The sequence below is a fragment of the Scyliorhinus canicula genome, chromosome 7 (genome assembly GCF_902713615.1).
Source record: "Scyliorhinus canicula chromosome 7, sScyCan1.1, whole genome shotgun sequence".
Classification (NCBI taxonomy): Eukaryota; Metazoa; Chordata; class Chondrichthyes; order Carcharhiniformes; family Scyliorhinidae; genus Scyliorhinus; species Scyliorhinus canicula.
Genome location: NC_052152.1, coordinates 110,975,483 through 110,994,749, shown reverse-complemented (window position 1 = coordinate 110,994,749; position 19,267 = coordinate 110,975,483). Strand labels below are relative to the sequence as shown.

Sequence of the window (19,267 nt, the reverse complement as noted above, 5' to 3'; positions counted from 1 at the left end):
GTACAGAAAATATGTAAAGAAAAAAGGGGGGATGTGGTGATTGTATATCAGTGTAGATGCAATACAACTGAGCAAGCACTAGAGGGTGCACGGGCGAGCTATAAATACAGAGGAACAGGAAGCGAGGGGACACTTCACAGAAGGGAGAACTGGTAGCAAGACACAGGCAGGCAGCTTTGAGGTAGCTGTAAGTTGAGCACTGAAGACAGAACAAACTCACAATAATGCATCTACTCCAACTTTGAGACTATGAGCTTCATTAAGACTGGGGTTTTCCGGCACCTCCCCTGAAAAATAAAAAAAATGAAAATCGCTTATTGTCACAAGTAAGCTTCAAATAAAGTTACTGTGAAAAGCCCCTAGTCACCACATTCCGCTGCCTGTTCGGGGTGGCTGGTACAGGAATTGAACCCGTGCTGCTGGCCTGCCTTGGTCTGCTTTCAAAGCCAGCAATTTAGCCCTGTGCTAAACCAGCCCCGATACGCGAGAGTCACCGGCTTGGGCCCCATCACCTCCTTTTCCCTCGGGGGACCCAATGCCCCCCCCCCCAGACTACTCCATGGGACGAAGGTGTGAGAGGAGCCATCCCCTGAGGCCTCCCCCACCACCTGGCACTGCCAGTCCTGGAGGCCCGTTCTGGTCTCAGCCAGAGTCTACATGCTTGCAGCCATGGAGCACAGGGAGTGGACCATCTCCGTCTGGGACTGCACCACATCACGTTGCGACTGTGCTACATCAGCCAGTGACTGGGTCACCTCCCTCTGGGACTGGGACACCTCCCTATAAGTCTGCGCAATGCTGGCCAGCACCTGGGCAATGCTGCCGATGTCCCCAGCCATGGCCTGCTGTGACTGGGCCACACTGAGGATGCCACTGCGATTTCCAGGTGGCTCTGGCAAATGGCTGCCTGTGAGAGGGAAGCCCTGTCCTGAGCCTCAGCCACTGCCTGCACAGAATGTCCCAGGCTTTGGGCACACTGATCCATAGCCTAAACCATCACCACCATTGCCTCCACGGCAGGTGCCACCCATGCAATGTCAGCCTGGATGGCACACATGGCCGAAACTACACCTGTTAACGGGGGGGGAGGGGGGGACCCGAGGGAGACCCGAGGTGGGCGGGGGAGGGGGGGGACCCGAGGGGGGCGGGGGGAGGGGGGGGGGACCCGAGGGTGGAAGGGGGAGGGGGGACCCGAGGGGGGAGGGGGGGACCCGAGGGGGGCGGGGGGGGACCCGAGGGGGGGGGGCGGAGGGCGGACCATGGGGGGGAGGGGGGGGGCGGGGGGGGGCGGGGGGGGGGGCAGACCGAGGTGGGGGGCGGGGGGGCGGACCGAGGGGGGGGCGGGGGAGCGGACCGAGCGGGGGGGGGGGGCGGACCGGGGGGGGGCCGCCCTGGGGGAGGGCGGCCACCGCGCATGCGCTGGTTGGCACCGGCCCAACTGCGCATGCGCGGGACCCGAGTCTCTGGCGCCCCCTTGCACATGGCGCCCCGGGCGACTGCCCGAGTTGCCGGTGCCTTAAGCCGGCCCTGCCCTCGGTTCTCGACTCCGGAATTATGGTAAGGGATATTTAAATTGTGACACGACCAGAGAAAACTGATGAGAAAATGAAAGAGCAAGATGGACTCCAATCGAGTTCAAATCATATATCTTTTATTAAACACCAAGATTAAACCTCATCAACACCAGAAAGCAACATATAGGTATCTTATACTCTATAACTATGACTATGGGAATAAAAACTAAACGGACACAACGTAAATTCTAACTTTAAACAGTATTAGCAATGTATTACACTATGAAAGGTTCATGCACCCACCATTTCCACAAAGCCTCAAGTGGTCCCAGGTTCGATTCCCGGCTGGGTCACTGTCTGTGTGGAGTCTGCACGTCCTCCCCGTTTGTGCGTGGGTTTCCTCCGGGTGCTCCGGTTTCCTCCCACAGTCCAAAGATGTGCGGGTTAGGTGGATTGGCCATGATAAATTGCCCGTAGTGTAAGGTTAATGGGGGGATTGTTGGGTTACGGGTATACGGGTTACGTGGGTTTAAGTAGGGTGATCATTGCTCGGCACAACATCGAGGGCCGAAGGGCCTGTTCTGTGCTGTACTGTTCTATGTTCTATGTTCTATGCTGTGTTAACCTCGGGAGCTTCACGAATGACTAGGAAATACTCACAATCCTGAATTATAAATTACTCAGTTGAGTCGACCTTGACCTTCTGGGCTGGCTGCGTGCTGTAAAAACTGCTGTCTGTAACTCGGTTCAGGAGAGTCCGAAGAGAAAGAGTTGCCATGCGGGTCCGAAGAGAGAAGAGGGCAGAATGGCTGCCAAGCCACACTTTTTAAAGTCCAGATTTCAACAAGTCCCGTGAGCTCCGCCCCCAGCAGCAATTGCAAGAACAATGGTCCTGGATTGCTATCAGCCTCAGTGATAGCAGTCTATTGAAAATCACAAACGGCTGAGACTGCCCTGTCCAGTATGAATGGGCCCCATTGATGTTCCTAATCACTTTACCGGGGCTTACAGATTGCTTTCCCATCATGGAGATGGGTTTCTCCTTACTGCTGGATATCCCCATTATCGAGTCTATTGTTGGTATCGATCTTCCAATCTCGATGCGGGTCTGGTCTGGTGATGTCATCTGCACCCTTTGTGTTTCAGTTAATCTAATCAGCAGCCTGCCTGGGCTTTGACCGTTTGTGGATTCGACTGGGAGCTGAGCCTGCTGGGAGAAACAGTCAGTTTCTGCAGCCAAACTTGGCCACTTCTTCCATTTAAAATGGCCAATGTACGTTTTACAGTCCTTATAGGTGTTGGTGTTGCCCGAAAAACTTACACACCCTGCTCCTGCACATGGTTGGACTCCTCCACCTGTGCCTGCAGGTGCTGGATGCTCGCCGACATTCCTCTTGTAATCTCTGGCTGTCTGACTGCACCTGCACTGTGGCTGGGACTGGATGTTCCAGACGCCCAGGACCCGTCTGGGCGGCAGCTGCTTCCTGGGGCTGGCCTGTCCTCCGATCATCCGGCCCTTTGGGTGCTCCTACCTCCATCTGCTGTACCGGATGCAATATGTGATGCGTACTAAATAGAGTCCCATGGTGGGGATGAGGGTGGAGCCATGCCCGAAAGTGGCGGTCTTTGAGGTTTCGGACCAGTCAGATCTATTACTGGGGAGGAGGGCGGACGCCCTTGCCTTTGCCTCCCTGATTACCCGCCATAGAATCCTGTTTGGCTGGCGGTACGCAACACCACCCAAAGCTGCAGACTGGCTGTTCGACCTCTCGGAATCTCTCCAAATGGAGAAAATCAAATTCGCCATCCGAGGGTCAGACGACAGCTTCCACAGAACGTGGGAGCCATTCACGCAATTGTTCCGGGACCTGTTTGTGGCCAATGAACAAGAGGAAGAATAGCCAGGTAGCCAAGAATCAGGGGAAAGTAGCCAAAGCATGAAAGGGAGAGATAGACCGGGAGGGAGGGGGGACGGGACAGCTAAACCTAAGAGGAATGAAAGGCGAACCATGGGAGGAGGGAAGGGGAGTGGAGAGAGAAGAGATAGGGAACAAGAGGGGAGAAGCAGGGAGGTGGGGGGGGGGGGGGGGGGGGGTAAGGTAGGGAAATGAGAGCCGGAAGGAAGGCACGGGAGACAATAACGAACATGGCATCTCCAGGAGTAGGGAACGAGGAGAATGAAGACGAGGAGAGGAGAAGAGACGTCCGGGAGAAGCGAGCGACAACAACACCAAACCCATTCGAGTATTGCCTCCTCCCCCCCCAAACAATCGCCTATTTATGTGTTGTGAATAATTTTGCCAGGTGTACCGAGTTGCTGCTGTTGAGCTGGTGCACAATACCCTACCAGTTATTCTATTTTATTTTTTATTGTATTTTCTTTTACTATTTACTATTTTCTCTTCTTTGGTATGTTTGGGTGTGCCCTTCTCTTCTATATATGTGTGTGTATATATATATATATATATATATATTATATATGTTTCTTATCCTGTGTACATAACGGTAAATATACTTTGTTCAAAACCCAATAAAAAGAATTAGTCCCAGGAGCCTCTTCACTTATGTGCCCAACCAATGTGATAGTCTCTGGGATGGAGGAGAATGTAGGAGACATCTGTGAGGGAAAGTCTCCACCCCGGCGACATCCCTTTCCTCTGAGCCAGCGGCCACGTTCAGGGCCCTCTGCTCGGCCATGGTGAGGGGCCGCAGTTCTGGTGGTCCTCCTCCGGTCTTCTCCCGCTCCCGGCGGTCATGCGCGGTCTTCTCCTGGTGGGAGTTGGGAGGGTGGGGCAGGCGACACATACAACGACACGTTAGATCAGGAGTTCTCAACCTTTTTTAACCCATGGACCCCTTTTCCTCTTAATTTTTTTTTGTGGACCCCCATAGCCATTCCTAATCCTTATATTTTGTCCGATGACTAAAGTCCATCTACCTTACCATGAGGGTTGGAAACGTATTAGCGGTATTTTCGTACGTTGCCAAACTTATTCTAATATGAAAAGTAATGAAAAAACTTTTTACTGACTAAATTGAATTAAATTACTCTAAAAATAACCAATTCATATCAAATATACACAGTTTCCAGTGATTACTGTGTTAAATCATTCATTAAACTTGTCAAGGAGAAACGATAGGTGATTTTCACCTCCGTTTGTTCTAGGTAACTTTAAATTTACGACACTGTCAAATGTAAAGTTTTTTTCTTCTACTTGATTGCCATAAACAATTCATAGCTACATGAATATTTCTACTTTTAGTATTTTAATATGGCGTAGATTACTGTAAAAATTTAATTCTCAGTAATAACAATTGTTCTGAAGTAGAATTGCTCTATGGACCACTAAAATATCACTGTGGACCCCCAATTCGGTATATTTTTTGTGTGGACCCCCAGTAATGTTACATGGACCCCAGGGTCCATGTGGACCCCGGTTGAGAACCACTGCGTTAGATGGTCCTATGCATGCAGTCCAGGGGATGAGCAGTGGCCTCAGTGGCCAGGCCATCCGCCCATGGCGGATGGCATGGGTGCTGGCATGGGGGCCAGGTTGAGGGTTCACCCATCCCCAGGTTGGGAGGGGTCAGGTTACGGGTGTGTGCGGGGAGTGGGGTTAGTGCCAGGGGCACGGAGCAGCCAACTCACCCTGGCTGCCCTGAGAAGGTTGTGATGTTTTTTCTGGCACTGCATACAAGTTCAGGCAAAATTGCCCATGGCGCGGACCCCCACACCTATGCCCAAGCACCTCGGACGGCAGCGCCCGGCAGCCTTCCTCCCTGGCCGGTGTTTAGGGTTATCCTTCTCTCCTCCATGGCGTCCAGGAGGGTGTCCAGCTCAGAGTCCCTGAACTGTGGCACTGCTCTCAATCGTGTTGGCTGGGACAGTGTGTGCGGGGGGGGGTAAGGACCGTTTTAAGTGCGGCTGCGGCGTGTGAGCCTCATGAGTGCCAATCATGGACCTGGCGAAACTGGCACCATTTTCCATGGAATTCATTGTGTTAGCCCATTTAAAGTAGCTGAATGGGTGCAGGTGTTATGCTGGCGTCAACACTTAGCATCCCTCCTTTGAGCCAGGACTTCATTAATGCCGCAAAATCAGTCCCAGATGACAACTTGCCCCTGCAGCTCACCAGCCTTTTTCCCCATACAATGTGCATTTGTGTACATGCACTCAAAACCCATCTTAGACTGTTTCATATGCGATCATAGAGATCATAGAATTTACATTGCAGAAGCAGGCCATTCGGCCCATCGACTCTTTACGGCCCTTACAAAGAGCACCCTACTGAAGCTCACATATCTACCCTATCCCCGTAAACCAGTAACCCCCACTTAACGTTTTTTGGAAACGAAGGGCAATTTAGCATGGCCAATCTTCCTAACCCGCACATCTTTGGACTGTGGGAGGAAACCGGAGCACCCGGAGGAAACCCACGCAGTCATGGGGAGAACGTGCAGACTCCACACAGACAGTGACCCAAGCCGGGAATTCGAACCTGGGAGCTGTGAAGCAACTGTGCTAACCAATGCAGCGGCAAATAACATAGATGGAGTTAAAGAGAAGCCATGAGGGAAAATAAATAAATGAAATGCTGATAGGACTCGAGAAGCAGTTGGAAGGAGGCCCGTGTAGGAGCATAAACACCAGCATAAACCAGATGATCTGAATTGTCTATTTCTGTCCTGTAAATTCTGTATAATTTAATGATTTTGGCCATCTGTTTCTCGGATATAATGATGATGTAAAAGCTATTTTTTCCTCTGGATTTACTGCATGGTAAAAGTATAGTGACATAAAGTAAAGTCAGCTAATCCTCTGCATCAACTCTCCTTGTATAGTAGAAATAACATATTTTCAATATATGACAGATTTATTTTTGATGTTTGTGTAAGGTAATTGCACTTCAGGTTATATCTTTGAATGTACTGAGTTTACACATCTGTTATTGGTTCCATGTAGTACATTAATTTTCCTTGGTAACTTTTATATAGATCTAATTGAGAAGATGAAGCACAAATTTTCATAATTATGACTTTAATCTTCTTTATGAAACTCCTGTTACCCAGAAACCTTCAGTTTTTAAACGTTGATGGTAATGAGCTGACAACATTGCCATGTGAGCTCCTCCAGCTCCAGCTCAAGAACTTACGCATGGAGAATAACTACACAAATTCTTTGTTTTGGGAAGGAACTGTTCGGAACCAACCACAACGACTGACTGATCTAGCTGCTGTTACTTTCTCCAAGAACCACTTAGGTCAGCAGTACACAAACATTTCTAAAGACGTGCAAGATACACTGAACAAGTAAGTAGCTCAGTTTACATTGGACTGAGATAATGGGCTTGGCTTTCAATTACACTCTCCAATTCTAGCACAGATGTGCCTGATACAAGGCACCATTACCCTGTAATGGCTTCTCCAGTTACATTTTCTCTTGCCCAATGTAAAAGTCAATTATGTTAGACAAACCCAGACTCAATCTATGAACTGAAGTTGGATATTGAGTACAGAGTAAACTGGGATAGTATTCCCTCAGTGAATGATAAATTAATTTAGTATCTCACAATAACATGTTGTATCCATATCTCTTCAGAAAATGATCAATATCAGTCACACCAGGCATTTTGATACAGGTTAAGCCCCAAACTAAGTTATACACAGATAAGCATTTGTAGCAAAACGCAGTAATAACCAGTTACTGAAGCCAATTCTAAATAACACAGCAGCTTTCCCACCCAGGTCATGAAAGAGGTAACCAGATAAGACAATCAATTATGTTTTGTTAAATGGCTCTTGAGGATTTTTCAGCAAAAGGCAGACATTCCTGCCTTTGTGTCGCTTCCCAATTCTTACTGATTCAACTCTTTCCCAAAATTTCAAAGGCAATTCCTACCCACAGAGTCATACCTTGTTCCCCTTCCCAGCCCCTGTTACCTTCTCCATCTGTTGTGGTGAGGTTGAAACCATAAATCATTGGCATATTAAAAATACCTAATTTGTAACACACATATACATATTGAAATACAATTATCTTTTGAGAAGCGAATCCTTCCTTAAAATGTGATTCGTGCTAACGTTTTATATTTTATAGTCAATATTTCAATGTCAGTGACACATAAGGGTCACACATGCATGTTTGCTGGAATTAATGGGCATTTCAGCTGCCATTTACAGCTGATGCTTCAGTTGGCATGGCTGAAATTGTACTTCACATTGAAAGGGGGAGACCCTAAGTGATATAAACAGAAGTGTAGCATTGCTGTACACATCATGCTAATGAATAATGGATGCCGAGGGTGAGAATTTCTTATCAAAAATTCCCAGCCTCACTTCAGGTAGGTAGGGGTGTAGGTGGCGCGGAACTGGGTACGGCTCTGTAAGCTGAATTTCACCATCCTGGTAGGGATGATGAAGGAGGATCTGGAGAGGTGGGATAGTCTCACTTGTCATTGGCTAGCCGGGTGCAGGCAGTCAAAATTAATATTTTGCCACAGTTTTTGTTTTTATTCAAATGTCTGCTGGTCTTTTGCCAAAGGCATTTTTTCAAGGGGTGGATAGGCTTTTCTCATCGTTTGTGGGCAGGTATGGTGGCGAGGATAAGGAAGGCGGTGCTCCAAAGGGGCCAGCAGTCGGGGGCCTGGCTCTTCTGAATCTGTTGCACTATTGGGCGGCAAAATGGGGAGAAAGTGCAGGGCTGGAGGAAGGAGTCAGAGGTTTGTGGGTGTGGTTGGAGATGGCATCCTGTAAGGGGTTAGGATTGCGGCTGCTGCCGCGAGCCCCCCAGGGAAGTATTCTGGGAATCTGGTAGTGGTGGTCACGCTGAGGATTTGGGGGCAATTCCAACAGCACTACAAGTTGAGGATAGCATCGAGGATGATGCCGTTAAGAAGGAATCATGGGTTTGAGCTGGGGAGGCTGGATGCGAGGTTCAGGGGATGGGAGGAGAAAGGGGTGAAAGACATGAAGGATCTGATTCTGGAGGGAAGGTTTGCAAGTTTAGAGGAGTTTGGGGTGAAGTATTGGCTGTAGCATGAGGAGGGCTTTAGGTATATGCAGGTTCGGAATTTTGCGAAAAAGCCTTTTCCGAGTTTCCTGTGGCGCTGCCCCCCTCATTATTAGAGGAATTACTGTCGGTTGGGGGCGGGGGGGGTGGTCTCAGCAATTTATGGTAGGATTATGGAGGAGGAGAAGGAGTCAATGGAGGGGATTAAGGCTAAGTGGGAGGAAGAGTTGAGGATGGTGCTGGAGGAAGGATTATGTGCAAAGTGCTGTGAAGGGTCAATGCCTCGACCTCATGTGCGAGGCTGGGGCTGATCAACTAAAAACGGTGTATAGAGTGCACATAATAAGGGCGAGGATGAGCCGGCTGTTTGAGTGAGTGGAGGATAGCTGTGAGCAGTGTGGGAGGGGCCCAGCCAACCACGCCCATTTGTTCCGGTCTTGCCCAAAGTTGGGGAGGTATTGGGGTCAGTTTTCAGCAACATGTCCAAGGTTCTGCATGTGGAGCTGGTTCCTGAGAGGCTATATTCAGGGTGTTGGACCTGCCAGAATTGCAGACGGGAGCGGGGCAGATGTTTTTGGCCTTATCCTCATTGATCGCTCGCAGGCGGGGCCTGTTGGGGTGGACGTTAGCTTCTCTCCCCTCAGTGCTTCGGAATGGTTAGGGGACCTGCCATGGAAAAGGTGACATTTGCACTGAGTGGGGTGGTGGGGGGTTCCACCAGAGGTGGGGGTTGTTCATTTTGTATTTTGGAAACATGGTTGCTGCCGAGGGGTTTGGGGCGGGGGAGCGTTAGGATTTGTTTTGTTTGTGTAAAAATGTTTTAAAAATTGAAAATGTTGAATTAAAATATTTTTTTTTAAATCCCAGCCACAGGACTGCCGATTCCTGGCTGGGTCAAGATTCTGACATCGCCTCAATCCTGGGTCAGAAATACGGAAATGCTTGTGGCAGAATGGCAGTCACAGTATTTCCAGAGGCAGACAATTAAGAAGTCGCCTCTGGGAACCCCATTCAATTAAGGAATGCAAGTGGGTGAAGGAGCCATCAGGCCCAAAAGTAGGACATCCAATTTGCAAACCCACTATAAGAGAAGGATGCTGCTGAGACTAACAGGAGATTGCAAAGGCATCTCAATATGAGGATAGCCTCAGAAGAATTATGAAATTATAAAAATAAAGTGTGGCCCTAGCTGCTGCACTACATTTTAAAAATACCTCATTGGCTGTAAACCCCTTTGGGGATCCTGAGGTCATGAATGGTGCTTTAAGAATGCAAACCTTTTTTTCTTACCATGACTTCCGATTGTCCCAACATTGTATTTTAAGTGGCTTTACATGTATGAAATTTAGATCCTCAATCTACCACAGAGTCCTGAGGCTTTGTGGAAACCTGCACAAGAGAAATGCCAGCCCTATGCCTGATACCTCCGAACCTTTATTTCTATGACCGTACAGCAAGGTCTGTCTGTTGCCTGAGCAGCTCTCAATTGCCTGTGCTGGTCCTGTGGCTGACTCACTAATACAGCTCCAACTGTGACCCAAAATTGCCATGCATGGGTTTCACCACATAACTATTTATATGACCTCCATTTAATTGGCGTTGGAAGACTAGCTTGGTCTTCTCCTAATAAGGTACATAGATACATAGAAGATAGGAGCAGGAGGAGGCCTTTTGGCCCTTCGAGCCTGCTCCGCCAGTCATCACGATCATGGCTGATCATCCAACTCAATAGCCTAATCCTGCTTTCTCCCCAGAGCCTTTGATCCCATTCTCCCCAAGTGCTATATCTAGCTGCCTCTTGAATATATTCAAAGTTTTAGCATCAATTACTTCCTGTGGTAATGAATTCCACAGGCTCACCATTCTGTGTGTGAAGAAATGTCTCCTTATCTCTGTCCAAAATGGTTTACCCTGAATCCTCAGACTGTGACTCCTGGTTCTGGACACGCCCATCATTGGTAACATCTTCGCTGCATCTACCCTGTCTCGTCCCGTGTGCCATATGTGACCCATTCCATCATATCTTCCCCTGGATAGGGAACATAACATTAGCATCCCCCATGTTTGAGAGTTGTTTTAGGGAAGTCACATCTTTTTTTAATATATGTATTTTTATTAAAGTTTTTCCACTTTTCCAAATAATGCAATAAACCCTCACAACTGGTATATAACAATATAGGTGCTTCTAAATACAAGAGTACAGAAAAAGATAGGAGAACAGCAACACAATTGGTTCAGCTTAATCTTTAAACTTTGGTGTCTCTGACTATACATGAACAAAAAACAACGACAGGTGCAATATAATGGGTGGGATTTTTCAGCCACATCTGCCCGGCGACCGGAGAATCCCGCCCAAAGTCAATAGACTTCTCCATTGCTGCGTCTCGCCTGTGACGTTCTTACGGCAGGCGCCCCAGAAGATCCAGCTCAATGTCTTTTCCTCTGATACCAGACCTGCCTGTACCATTGCAGGATCCAGTTCACAATTCTTTAACCCCAAAATGAATAAAATACAAAATGTTTGCGACTACACTAATTCTAAGGGGACATTCCTCAATGTATGTGAGGACCTGTAGGGCTAGCCCTATCAGCAGTCCTTCCAGGAGACATAAAATCATGAAATCCCTACACTGCAGAAAGAAGCCATTTGGCCCATCGAGTCTGCACCATTGTACTATCCATTGCTATCCATTGTGCCACTGTATTGCCCCTACTCCTACATACTCCTCAGAAGAGCAGAAAAGATAAGTCAGAATGAGAATGGGTGCCAAATGCACTGCATCCCCCCTCCCCCTGCATTTTGACCCCAACCATGAAGATTTAAATCACTCCTCCACCTCCTGGCAGTGGCACTATTTATCACAATAAAGTCAGGAGACCGTAAAGCATAGATTATCATCATTATGCAGGGATAAGGCAGCACGGTGGCGCAAGTGGTTAGCACGGTTGCCTCATGGCGCCGAGGTCCCAGGTTTGATCCTGGCTCTGGGTCACTGTCCGTGTGAAGTTTGTACATTCTCCCCGTGTTTGCATGGGTTTCACCCACACAACCCAAAAGATGTGCAGGGTAGGTGGATTGGCCATGCTAAATTGCCCCTTAATTGAAAAAAATGAATTGGATACTCTAAATTTAAAAAAAAAATGTTTTAAATTAAGTAGCGACAAGAAGAAAAGACGGATATCTATCACGCAGCCCCACTGTCAAACCACCTACACAGTGCACCCATTAATCAGTCTCGTGAGTGCTAATATTCTGTGCCAATTAGCCAAGTTCATCGTCAATGACTTTAATGATGTTCACAGTCATCGTCTGCAATGTCTTTGAGAGTGCTGGATCAAGAGTCTGCTCAAGGATTAGGTCGCCATATCAAGGAAACAGTCCTACCCCAGTTGCATCTGACTACTCCTTTTATCAACACTTTTTAGCTTCCTCAGCATATTTTTCAAACACCATTTCGGCAGAAATCTTTTAGGGTCATACTATGGAGTATTCAGTCCTGGATTAGGTAGTATATGCAGGATAAATGAGATGATTAAAGGATGAGTGGCACCAGAGCTCACGGAAATGCTGCTATTCCCACGTCTGGTTCACATGATTCCCCGACACAGTTTTTTGAAGATTTTAGCCATCTTTTCATCATTTTTCAGATCAGTATTCCTTCCTGTGATTGACTCTGGGTGTAAAACATGGGAAAATTTCCAGTCTGTCGTAAAGACATCCCTTAACTTGATGAGCGCCAAGCTCATCAAATAAATAGCAGCAAAAAGAGAAGCATCATTCAATAATACTTTTGTTCTCATTGAACTGGATATTGTATCAGTCCCTTTAGTAATCCCTGTTTTCTCTGATTAAAACTATGTATGTTCCAATAGTTAAAAGGTGAGAAATTGATGTGTGTGGTCATGGAGAACATGAGTCACATTTGTGTTTCAAACAGTTTCAATATGCTGTCCATCTTTGTTTCTCAATCAACGAGCTTACTGACAAAAATGTGGAAAGGAATAAGCAGAGAAAGGTTGATGAAAAGAATATACTTAACATAAAGCATGGCTCCGGCGAGTGAATGCTTCCACCTCGTGTGTGAGGTTGGGGCTGATACAGCTGAAGGTGGTGTACAGGGCACACCTCACGAGGGCGAGGATGAGCCGATTCTTTGAAGGGGTAGAAGATGAGTGTGAACGTTGCGGGGGGGCCCCGCTAATCACGTTCATATGTTTTGGTCCTGTCCAGAGCTAGGGGAGTACTGGAAGGAGGTGTTTAGGGTAATTTCCAAGGTGGTACATGTGAAACTGGACCTGGGTCCCCGGGAGGCCATATTTGGGGTGTCGGACCAGCCAGGGTTGGAAACGGGTGCGGAGGCACATATCTTAGCCTTCGCCTCGTTGATCGCCCGAAGGCGGATCCTGCTGGGATGGAGAGCGGCCTCTCCACCCTGTGCCCTGGCGTGGCGAGGGGACCTGTTGGAATACTTGACCCTTGAGAAGGTTAAGTTCGAACTGAAGGGAAGCTCGGAGGGGCTCTACAAGTCATGGGCACTATTTATTATGCACTTTCAAGAACTGGATAAATTTGAACATTAGTTGGGGGGGTGGGTTGGGGTGGAGGGGGGGCTATCTATGTTAAAGATGGCTATGGGTAATCCCTGCTTCCTTTTTTGTCATTTGTTTATGTTAACATGCGGGCTGTTGTCTGGGGCATGGTGGGAGGATGGGATCGTTGTTGTTGTTATGAGGTTTGAGATATTTGTTGTTGGTTATTGTTTGTGGTTGGTGGGTGTAAATTCGAGAGAAAAATTGTGAAAAAGGAGGAGAATAAAAATCTTTCACAAAAAAAACATAAAGCATGGCATGAATTGCAATATTCCCAGCACAGCTGAAGAATTATGCATATACAGGTAACTAGTAAATAAAAGAGCTCTGTCTCCTCAGAGAGTGCTTTTGAAACATCTGATTTATTGAGAGGAAGAGAGAAAATTGAGGAATAATGCCCCATTACTTATCAGCAAAACCCAGAGCTGAGTATCAAATTTCATTTTGTTTTATTGTAATTCTTTTATTTTTCTATTTTTTGTGATAGTGCGACTATATGTGACTGCTGCAAAGGACCTCTGTATGGTGCAGGACTTAAAATAATCAAGCAACGTAAGACCATCTTTAATACTGAAAGCATCCCGCTCCTTTTTCATGCCTGTTCACCATCTTGTTACAAATGGTTCTTGTCTGAGGCTCACTGAACAATCTATTTTCACTAAGATTTGTCTTATTGCAAAAGGAAGTTAATGAGGACCAAGTATTCTCGTCCAGCATGTTTCAATTCATATGCAATTAATAGATACTCCTGGTAAGCACTTATAATTTTGACATTTTAAAACGTTGTTTGGTGCTTGTTCTTCACTCAGTCATTAAAGAATTTCCTTTGCACATTTGTCACTAAATTGATTGTAATATGTATAATTATTTAAATTCAGCAATACACTTTTTAAAAGTATTGATCTGTTTTGAATTGCTGTCAACTCATGAAAACACATGGCATAGCCACTTGAAGAGGTTTTTAAAGGAGAATTTAGTGTTTTAAGAGTGTAAAAATATATAATTTTGACTATTGATACAAAATATTTCACAATTACTTCCTTCAAACTGGTAATCATCAAATAATTGCACTGTTGCTTGTATCAACTTAACATTGGAAAGTACTTCTTAGATTCATAGAATTTATAGTGCAGAAGGAGCCCATTCGGCCCAGCAAGTCTGCACCGGTCCTTGGAAAGAGAACCCCACTTAAGCACACGCCTCCACTCTATCCCTGTAACCCAGTAACCCCACCTAACCTTTTTAGACACTAACGGGCAATTTATCATGGCTAATCCACCTAACCTGCACGTCTTTGGACTGTGGGAGGAAACTGGAGCACCCAGAGGAAACCCACGCAGACACGGGAAGAAAATGTAAACTCCAGACAGTCACCCGAGGCCGGAATTGAACCCGGGTTCCTGGAGCTGTGAGGCAGCAGTGCTCACCGTGCCGCCCCTAAAAAAACTCCGTCTCAACCCTATTTCAAACACTCCTCCATTGTTTTGTCCTTGATACAAAAAAAAGACAAGGATTGAAAATAGGTTTAGCAGTAGAAAACAAGTAGTTGGGGACAGGGTAACTCTGGCTGTAGGGCTTTGACTAATGGAGTTGCAAGAATTGGTTTTAACTCCCCACTGTTCACACTTTTCATAAATAACAGGGAGGGTTGGGAATAATAATGGTCCATCTCTGACATACCAAAAATGGTACATCAGTGAATGTTGATTAAATGGTTTACATTTCATAATAGTAAAACAGTAACAGAATTCTGAGACAAGATGCAGTAAGGAAAATGCACCTAATAAAAATCAGAAACAAAACCAATAAAGTAATTTCAGAAACACTTTTTCAGCCACCTATCTTTGTCACAAATTCAACTATCCATTAGCTAAAATGAAATTTTCTAACAAGACATTACAAAAAATACATATTTCACCACAGGATTAGCATTATCTTTGAAATTGTATTGTGCCCTTTATCAAAACTTTTGCTCAGAGTCGCACTTGAAAGCCTACGATTGGAGATGATCATCTTTCAGGTGCTATCAGTCAACTGAAGGCAGTTAATGATATTTGTGCCTATTATTTCTAGGTAATCACAGTCTGATGATGGCAGTACATCAGAACTTCCCAACATATATTATTATATGGGCCGTAACGTCTGGTTCCAGGGCAGTGTATCTGGGGGGTTGGTTCCCAAAAGATGCGCTGGGGACCTCTGGTTGTTCCCAGGTAAGAATCTCATCGCAATTGTCTGGGAAGCTCAAATTTCCTTTGGGCAATTGCCCTACACGATGGACCATCCAAAATTGAAAAAAGAAAAATAAAGACAGGGGGAACGACAGCAACCCTGGGGGGGAGGGGGGGGGGTGGAGGAGGAGACACAGAAAGGATAATGTGGGAGGGAGGGAGCAACACCACCGCCTCAGAATCACAGGGGAAAGACAGCCGAAGTTGACGGGGGGGGGGGGGGGGGGGGGGGGGGGGGGGGGGGGGGGATGGAACACACGCCGAACCAAAGGGTGGCAGAATGTAAGTCGGGGAAATTAAGAGAAGGAAAAGACAAACCTTTCTCTATTGCACAGTGAACACGGCCAACAATTTACATAACTTTGTAAATTTTGAAAATGCCAATAAAAAGATTTCAAAACCAAAACAAAATGAACCATCCAAAATTGTGATTTAAATTGTGAACTTCAGATGGTTCTGACTGTGTTCCAATACTCCCAGATGAGGCTTCCAATACTCCAAATGCTGCACAATTTTGGACTCGAAACCATCTTCACCCTCAGTACCTCCAACATCACGTCAGTGGAACCCCCGTCCGAAGTCCCTCCAGCTTCGGAGCAGGCCCAAAACATTTGTGGACATGATTAGCGCCCCCCCCCCCCCCCCCCCCCCCCCGCCCCCCCCCCTCCCCCCCCCCCCCCTCCCCCCCCCCGCCACACCGTCCCAAACCTGTTCTTGCCAGTCCCTCTTGCAAAGACCCTAATACATGTCCAGCCAACCATCCATGTTGAGCCCCTGTGGACTATTTAAAATTGAATGAGACTCAGCCTGGCAATGAAGAGGACGCATTCACCCCTCCAGAGCCTCCACCCATAATCCAGCCTCCAGCACCCTCCCAAGCTCCCACTTCCGCTTTTATCGAGGTGCCCTCCCAATCCATTAATCTTCATAAATCTCAGACATCCTGCCCTCACCAACCTCTGTTTTCGGCAGCACGTTATCCTGCAATCATCCACAGGTTGAAGAATCCCCCGGGGGGGGGGGGGGGGGGGGGGGCAGCATGAATCCCGTCCCACCGCTCCAACGTCGGCTGCCGAATTCTCCAGCCCCCGCCGGCGTGAAATACACAAGGTCTATACCGGCGGGACCTGGCTCTGAGGGCGGCCTGCGGAGTCCTTGAGGGGGCGCGGGTGGGCCGCGATCAGGGCCCTCCAATCTGCGGGCTGATCCTGTGCCGTGGGGGCACTCTTTCCCTATGCACCGGCCTCTGTACAGCGCCGCCATGGCCGGCGCGGAGAAGAAACCCCCTGCGCATGTGCTGGGATCTCGCCAGCGGTTCTGCACATGCGTCAACTCGTGCCGGCCGGCGGAGGCCCTTCGGCGCTGGTTGGCGTGGCGCCAACCACTCCAGCGCCGGCCTAGCCCCCGGAAGTGCGGAGGATTCCGCAACTTCCGGGCGGCCCAACGCCGGAGTGGTTCACGCCACCCTTTGGCGTGCCCGCCCGCCCGCCGGTTGGGGGAGAATCCCGGCATAGTTTCTCATCTGTAGGTACCGGAACCCTTTTCCGCTGGCAACTCATACTCCTCTACCAGTCTCTGCAAGCTCAGGAAGCTTCCCCCCACGAATAGATTCCCAAAACTCTCAATCCCCGCCCGCTGCACCCCTGAAACCCTGCGTCCAACCTCCCCGGAACAAACCTGTGATTCCCACAGATCGGAGCCCAAACTGAGGCCCTCTCCTGCCTCAGGTGCTGCCGCCATTGTCCTCACAGGACTTGTGGAGTACATGGCCGGCAGGAATGGCAGAGGGACGACCAATATTGCCCCAAGCTAGTGCCCTTACGCGAGGCTGCCTCCATCCGCCCCCATACCGACCTCTCCCCCACAACTCACTTCCTTACCATGGCTATATTTGCCACCCAGTAATAATTCATTAAATTTGGCAAGGCCAGCCTGCTCCCCCTTCGCCCCCGCTCCTACAGCACCTTCTTTACTCGTGGGGCTTTCCCTGCCCACACAAATCCTGATATCAATGTGCTAACCTTCATAAAGAAGGCCTTTGAGATAGAAATTGGGAGGTTCTGGAATACAAACAAAAACCTCGGGAGCACAGTCATCTTCACGGACTGCACCCGCCCCAGCAGTGACAGCGGAAGCACGTCCCACCTCTTAAAATCCGCCTTCATTTGCTCCACTAGCCCGGCAAGATTCAATTTGTGTAGTTGCTTCCACCTCCATGCCACCTGGACGCTCAGATACCTAAACCTCCATGGGCAGCATGGTAGCACAGTGGTTAGCACAATTGCTTCACAGCTCCAGGGTCCCAGGTTCGATTTGCGGCTTGGGTCACTGTCTGTGCGGAGTCTGCACATTCTCCCTGTGTCTGTGTGGGTTTCCTCCGGGTGCTCCGGTTCCCTCCCACAATCCAAAGATGTGCAGGTTAGGTGGATTGGCCATGATAAATTGCCCTTAGTTTTCAAAAAATGGTCGGTGTGGCCACTGGGTTATGGGGATAGGGTGGAGCTGTGGGGTGCTGTTTCCAAGGGCCGATGCAAACCCAATGGGCCGAATGGCCTTCTTCTGCACTGTAAATTCTATGAGTCCCCATGTTTAATTTATACCCAGAAAAACGGCTGCATTCCACCAAAATGTCCATAATATCCCCTATGCTTTCCAGTGGGTCCGATATATACAGCAGTCGGTCGTCCGCATATAGCGAAACCCTATGCTCCACCCTTCTCCGCACTTTCCCTTTCCAACCCCTTGATGCTCTAAGCACCAAGGCTAGTGGCTCTATCGACAAGGCAAAGAGCAATGGGGAGAGTGTGCATCCCTGCCTCAGAGAACACAGAACATAGAACATTACCTCGGCCCTCGATGTTGCGCTGACCTGTGAAACCACTCTAAAGCCCATCTACACTATTCCCTTATCATCCATGGCCGGGATTCTCCCCTACCCGGCGGGACAGGGGGATCCCGGCGTGTCGGAGTGGCGTGAACCACTCCAGCGTCGGGCCGCCCCAAAGGTGCGGAATTCTCCATGAAGACCATGGCGAAGGCGGAAGAAACAGAGTGCCCCCACGGCACAGGCCCGCCCGCCGATCGGTGGCCCCAATCGCGGTCCAGGCCACCGTGGGGGCACCCCCCCACCCCCCCCCCCCCCCCACCCACCCACCCCCCCCCCCCACCCCCCCCCCCCCCCCCCCCCCCCCCCCCCCCCCCCCCCCACCACCCCCCCCCCCCACCCCCCCCCCCCCCCCCCCCCCCCCACCCACCCCCCCCCCCCCCCCACCCCCCGAGGAGCCCGCCCGCGCCGCCAATACCGCCGGTCAGATAGATGGTTTAATCCATGCTGGCGGGAGAGGCCTGTCCGCGGTGGGACTTCGGCCCATCTTGGGCTGGAGAATCGCCGCGAGGGGCCCACCGACCAGCGCGGGGGGCCCGCCGACTGGCGCAGGGGGCCCGCCGACCGGCACGGCGTGATTCCCGCCGCCGCCGAATCTCGGGGGCGGAGAATTCGGGACACGGCGAGGGCGGGATTGACACCGGCCCCGGGCGATTCTCCAACCCCTCGGTTTATCCAATGACCATTTAAATGCCCTTAATGTTGGCGAGTCCATTACTGTTGCAGGCAGGGCATTCCACGCCCTTACTACTCTCTGGGTAAAGAACCTACCTCTGACATCTGTCCTATATCTATCCCCCCCCCAATTTAAAGCTATGTCCCCTCGTGCTGGACATCACCATCCGAGGAAAAAGGCTTTCAATGTCCACCCTATCTAATCCTCTGATCATCTTGTATGCCTCAATTAAGTCACCTCTTAACCTTCTCTCTAACGAAAACAGTCTTAAGTCCCTCAGCCTTTCCTCATAAGATCTTCCCTCCATACCAGGCGACATCCTGGTAAATCTCCTCTGCACCCTTTCCAATGCTTCCACATCCT

General features: G+C 48.9%; 1 protein-coding gene across 8 annotated transcripts in view; it reads left to right on the top strand.

Annotated features, from left to right (window-relative positions):
• LOC119969274 (leucine-rich repeat-containing protein 63) overlaps positions 1 to 13,958 on the top strand; it is a 71,193-nt gene extending 57,235 nt beyond the window's left edge. For 7 of the 8 annotated variants that reach the window (XM_038802677.1, XM_038802676.1, XM_038802670.1 and 4 more), the window contains 2 exons: positions 6,585 to 6,824; positions 13,601 to 13,958. In XM_038802677.1, coding sequence (XP_038658605.1) covers positions 6,585 to 6,824; positions 13,601 to 13,757 — 397 coding nt within the window. In that variant the 3' untranslated portion in view covers positions 13,758 to 13,958. The remainder of the gene's footprint in view (positions 1 to 6,584; positions 6,825 to 13,600) is intronic. The other variant, XR_005461325.1, reaches the window with a different exon arrangement.
• The last annotated feature ends 5,309 nt before the right edge of the window (positions 13,959 to 19,267 follow it).